Below are 5,535 nucleotides of genomic sequence, written 5' to 3' on the forward strand. Positions count from 1 at the left end.
ACTGCGGGTTCGAGGAATTGAATCGTTTTTTCTTACACTTTAGTACCACCTCACATATTATATGTTTTAAATTCAAACCAAAAACGTAAATTCATAGGAAGAAAACGTATTGTGACGGTGAACCCACGGAGTCAATCCATGCTTTATTATTACTAGCAAAAATGCCCGTGCGTTGCAACGGGGGAAACAAACCCACTCGCGATTCTATTCACAACAAACATGATTAATACCAATGCAATGATCTTGGTCATCACATTCTAGCACGGCGCTTTCACCTGCCCCTTCCGACTTGTAATTTAACGGATATGTAATGATGGTGGGCCTCATCCAGTCCTATCTACAATTGATGCTTGCACTTTCCCGCACTATGGGCAAAAGGCGCAGAATGTCTTCGAATATTGCATGTCATTGAAGTTCCTACCTTGCATGCTGCCCTTTATGTAGAAATGTGGAGGAAATTAGATTTACAAAAAAAAAAGATGTATTTACATGCTGACTTGAAGTGGGCACCGAGAGAAAAATGCACCACTGTTGTATTTTCACTATTCTCCGCTTTTCAGTCACATGTTCATGTGCTTCGGAGTCTCTTCTCCCACTCCTCACCTCTCATTTAGCTCCAACGTCCCTTCACAACCACATCGTCTTGCTTCCTCTCCCTACCCGACCCTAAGATGCGCCGCCACCATATTTTAACTCTTCCCCGCTTGGAAAAGTGCAATGATAACCTTCGTACACTGTGAACACATGAAACTGAAAAATGCAAGAAAGCAAAGATTTTGGATACTGTTTCTTCACATAATGTTGAATAATTGAAACTAACCAATTCATGTTGGATAAGTAATCAACAGTTAGAGTCATCGACTTAGAAATAAACACTCTCAAATATTTAAGGTGTATCACGTAGTGTTGTGGGTGTTCATGCCAACCTTTTCTTTAATTTTCTGTATGGGGCCTACAAAACTATTGATGGCTATTGGGAATACATATTCACACTGAAGGGTATGAAAGACAACATGCACGCATGCCTATTAGCTCAAGCACTGCTATTCAGACTGTAGAAAGCATGCGAAGTTTCTGCTGATGGATAATCCTGCTGCACCGTAGTGTCAAGTTTTTCAGTTTCGTCAGTTAGCTGAATAAGAGGTCAAGCAGGGTGCACCTGTACACGTATTGACCTGTACTTCTGTTAGTTTGTTAGCTGAATTTGCTAGCTTGACCGGTGCACGCCAGCTGAGCTCACGCAACAACATCTGCCAACTATGCTGGGATGATTATTTTTGCACTAACATGTGATGATTTCTAGAAACTTCATTGCGTTCCCTGAACATCATGTCTAGGCACCGAGATCTTCAGGATTGTTAGGATACATCTCATAGGCGATTTGAATTATTTTTTTATCATCACAGGACCAGCTGCTGCACACGTCCAGTCTTCTAATCTGATCCGCCTACCACACCAACTGGCAGGAGAAAGCTGACAGTTGCCGGCACAAAGTTGAATATGTGAAATTCATTTTCATACATGACCATATCAAACCGTCAGCTTACTCCCGCACAGCTTCTGCAAGCCATTCAGGTGGCGAAGTGAATGCCGAAACCCCATAATACTACGAGTTGTTCACGGTTGGTAAAGATCAAATACTTTCCAAAGTCCATAAGCAAAAGGAGTCGCTGCTGGATACCATCAAAAGGCACTATCCAGACTATCCAGCCGTTGTTCCTGATTAGTCAAATTAATTTTAGCTCTGCAATGTTCTCTGTGTAAGCATTCCTGAATAAAAGACAATATACCTGAATAAAATAAAAGGTTCTAATCTTCACATAAAAGCTGCATAATTGCCCAAGCATATATACGCATAAATCAACAAACAATGATTGTGATGGAATTGTCAACTGTGCGCTATCCCCATCTTCCTGATCTTGGTCATCTTCAACATCATGATTCATCTCTTCCCCTACTGAAAAACGTAACACTAAGCAAAATCCCAAAAGGGGAGCGGGAGAAAAACGTGATTGAATTTTGAAAGATCTGTCTCTTGCACTCAAAACCAATGATCTCAGCGAGGGTCAGGAGGGCCCACTTGTACACGTCGTCCTACGCTCTCCTCCATGACCAGCTGCCCTCGCAACCACACAGTAGAGGAACGGGCACCGCTGGACCGCATGGATGGGAAGCTAAGGCTGGAACGTCGACCAAGTTGAGCGTCATCAAGCAGGCAAACCCCAAATTAGACCAACAAGCATTAGCAGTGGAATAAACTGCGAGATCTGGACGCTTATCTACTCTTGGAGGACGCGTGGTTGGCCTCCTTCTGACTTTAAGGCAGTGAGCTGCCGCCTCCCTAAGGCTCGGCTACGCGGCTTCCATCCAGCCAGCCGCTTCTGCCACTTCTTGTTGTCGTCGTGCAAGGGAGTGTGCTATTTCTGGTGCGACGATCTTGAGACGAAGCGGGGACAACCGTATATGAGGAACCCTCCCCCGCAGCCGTTGACACACGGTGACGATTCCTCCTTCCGCCAGCACCCATGGTCGGCTGTCCACTCCGCCGTGCTTGGCATCTCTAAGCCCTCGAGAGCACCCTGGAACTGGCATCGCCATCACGTCGATGAGCCCATGCGGTATACGCCATCAGCGACCATGACGACGCCGTGCCTCTAGCTGAGCAGAAGGAATCTTCCGTCCCTAACGTGCCACGTGGACGCCTTATCGGAGATGGTGAAGGCCTGAAGATCTCATTGTTGTCAAAGATCGTCATCTAGATGACCATGCCGGTGCAGCAAATCCAAAAGCGAGAAACCTTCCGACGACGTGGGCCTGTTGGCGTTGGCCTCGGCCGTGCTACCGGTAGCCTCGGCAAGGGCACGCACCTGGATGAATTGCCCGCGGGATCGATCTCGGTTTTACGCTGCTCATCTGGCGGCTCCGTCTCTCAGGCAACCTATTTATGGGGGAAACAAAGGCAACTACGGACGAGAGACCGAGTCGTCAAGGACTCGATTCCAGGTGAGAGACCGGGTCGATCCGCAGGGATAGGACGGAGGAAAACCTAAAAGAACCATCGTGGAATAAGGAGATCGATGAAAGAATAGGAAAGGAGACTGGGTCTGGTGCAGCAACGCATCGTGTTTCTGTTTATTATAGGGAAGAAAGGCCCAGCCCAAATCGTAAAAAGCGAGAAGAAATCGTATTGTGACGGTGAACCCACGGAGTCAATCCGTGCTTTATTATTAACGGATAGACTAGCACAAATGCCCGTGTGTTGCAACGGGAGAGGACGTTGAGATGTGTCCACCAAAAAATCAATCAGACCGACCCGACGACAAATTGCCCGTGCGTTGCAACGGGATACATATTATTGCAATGATCAAAATGGGTGAATATCGACGATAACCAAATAACGATAATAAAAACATGACAATAGAAAGCTGGTTCATACAAGAATGTATGAACATCTGGGTGCCTTCATCAACAAAGGAAAAAATAACCAAAAAGTAGAGGCTGTGAAACTTCACTTATATAGAGAAGATAGTTTGACAGTAGTACTCAATGAATTTCTACTTGTTTTTCACACAAGTGTCCAGATCATGACCAAATTATAACTCATATATATACCTGGGCTCTCCCCTGCTGCTGAACTGCATCTTTGAAAATCTGCTCGCTTCTTCCTGTCTCGATTAAACCATCAATTGTCTACAGGTTCCAAAGTTATAAAGGAGGCACACTATAAGAAAGATAAACAATAGAAAGAAAAAAGCACAAATTTAACCATATAAGAAAAAATGTTGCCACTATACCTCTTCATCAAGGCGATTACCAGTTACAGTGAATACCCTTCTTTCAACGACTTCCCGGTACTCCTGCCCGATTGATTCTCTCATTACCTGCATCAGAGGGAAACAACACCGAATCACACACATTATACTATTCTGTCTTCAGAGATATCAGGCTGATAGCATACTATCAATAATCTACCATAGGGCAACCTGGTGCATGTAGCTCCCGCTTGCGCAGGGTCCAGGGAAGGGTCCGACCACTTTGGGTCTATAGTACGCAGCCTTTCCCTACATTTCTGTAAGAGGCTGTTTCCAGGAAACATTTGTGTAAAGTTACTCAAAGTCCATAGGACAATTGGCAAAAACATAGTTGAGTAGTATCTTTCTTTTACTTTGTAGAACATATAAGCATCAGCGGAGTAACTTGCACCCTGCTAGATGTTCAGAATTCATATGGGTTCTAGCCTGGATGGCTCATAGACATGGCAAAATAGAGTGGTTTCTCGCAGCTGCTGCTCTATGAAGGTATATCAAATCAAATAGCCCTAGTAGTAAACAGAAATAAGGACTGGTTTTAACATTTTGTGTGTGTATCTAAAGAAAAGATTAGAGGGAACATTTATTCACAGGCAGAGGAGGAAAATCATCACATACATGTCAATTTGGACATTTCCAGTTGAAAACAATACCTGAAAATCATCCATCTGTTCCTTCATTTTCTTTTTCACTGCTCTGTAGAGAGAGAACAGAAAGCAGAGTGAAAAAGGACTAATTCATGCAGGCAAGAAGAGACAGGAAACAAAAATTGACAGAAAATTAATTTACCCAATAGTCTGTTCCCTTGACCGATCTACCGCAGAGCCCTTCCCGCATCCAGGTTTCTGCATGTTAGGTAAGTTCTGTAGCACAGCACAGGGGCAAGCAGCAAACCATAAGCAGATACAGCTAGGAAAGAATAACAAACAGATATGAGCAAGGTTAAGTGAAAGCATACGTACGCAGCACGTGATCAGCTAAGACAACTATTTGCGTACCAATCAATGTAAAAAATACAACCTTTGTTCATTGTAGCAATGATACGGTTCCAATTTAAAGTACTTGTACCAGAAAAGAAGACACATACCATCTCATATTTTCCAGAGCTCTGAATGTAAAAAACCAACAGGTGCAAGAATCGGAACAGAGAATAGCATAATCCACACTTTTCTTCATAACTGCCCAAAGAACGGACCATCGAACACCTTCCGTGCACGCTCCAGATCACCTGCCCGCAGCCCCGGATCAGCGTGTTGAAGGAGTAGAGGTCTAGGCCGACGCTCTCGTTGACCCGGGCGTTGTGGATCCGCCTAGCCATGGCCCCATGGCCGCGCAGCAGTCCGGACCTGAGCCGCTGCATGCCGGTGGTCAATTGATCCCCATCGACGACCCCGACGCAAGGATGGGCCACCTCGAGTTGAGCCCTCCTCCGCCTCCTCCACCGCCAGCACATGGACATGAACTCATGATCGCATTCGTCCCTCTCATGGGCGACCGGATTGACGGGAGACACGGTGGTCGCGTGCCCGTGTGGCTTGACTCGTCGTTCGTGGCGGCTTGACTCCCGCGTCCATCCTTCCAACCTCTCCTCCCCGACCTCGTCATACTCCCCGTCGTCTTCCACCAATCACGGCCTCCAGCAGCGCCATCTCCCGCTCCTTCCGTCGAAGCATATGCAGCGGCGCCCACGAGCTCACGTTCGCGTTCAAGGCAAAATCGACTGGGC

The 5,535-nt window shown here is 46.0% G+C and overlaps 1 protein-coding gene across 3 annotated transcripts; it reads right to left on the reverse strand.

Moving 5' to 3' along the window:
- Positions 1-287: 287 nt before the first annotated feature.
- Positions 288-5,529, reverse strand: LOC119301840 (syntaxin-132-like). Of its 3 annotated transcripts, none has more exons than XM_037578813.1 (6): positions 4,897-5,529; positions 4,599-4,654; positions 4,463-4,505; positions 3,795-3,881; positions 3,613-3,690; positions 288-750 (listed from the first exon to the last, which is right to left on the reverse strand). In XM_037578813.1, exons 1-6 carry the CDS (start codon positions 5,266-5,268, stop codon positions 667-669), a joined length of 720 nt encoding a protein of 239 aa, XP_037434710.1. In that variant the 5' UTR covers positions 5,269-5,529; the 3' UTR covers positions 288-666. The 3 variants fall into 3 exon arrangements, with proteins under 3 accessions (XP_037434710.1, XP_037434709.1, XP_037434711.1); XM_037578812.1 differs by having other exon boundaries at positions 4,599-4,672; XM_037578814.1 differs by having other exon boundaries at positions 4,599-4,718; positions 4,897-5,106.
- Between the last annotated feature and the right edge of the window lie 6 nt (positions 5,530-5,535).

Source organism: Triticum dicoccoides, chromosome 5A, assembly GCF_002162155.2.
Source record: "Triticum dicoccoides isolate Atlit2015 ecotype Zavitan chromosome 5A, WEW_v2.0, whole genome shotgun sequence".
NCBI lineage: Eukaryota > Viridiplantae > Streptophyta > Magnoliopsida > Poales > Poaceae > Triticum > Triticum dicoccoides.

Excerpts from the sequence above, each read along its gene's own strand:
- LOC119301840 (XM_037578812.1), bottom strand. The coding sequence starts at position 5,268 with ATGTCCATGTGCTGGCGGTGGAGGAGGCGGAGGAGGGCTCAACTCGAG. Across the intron at positions 4,506-4,598 it reads TCAAGGGAACAGACTATTGG|AGCAGTGAAAAAGAAAATGA; the intron begins GTAAATTAATTT and ends CTCTCTCTACAG. Across the intron at positions 3,882-4,462 it reads AACAGATGGATGATTTTCAG|GTAATGAGAGAATCAATCGG; the intron begins GTATTGTTTTCA and ends CCTCTGATGCAG.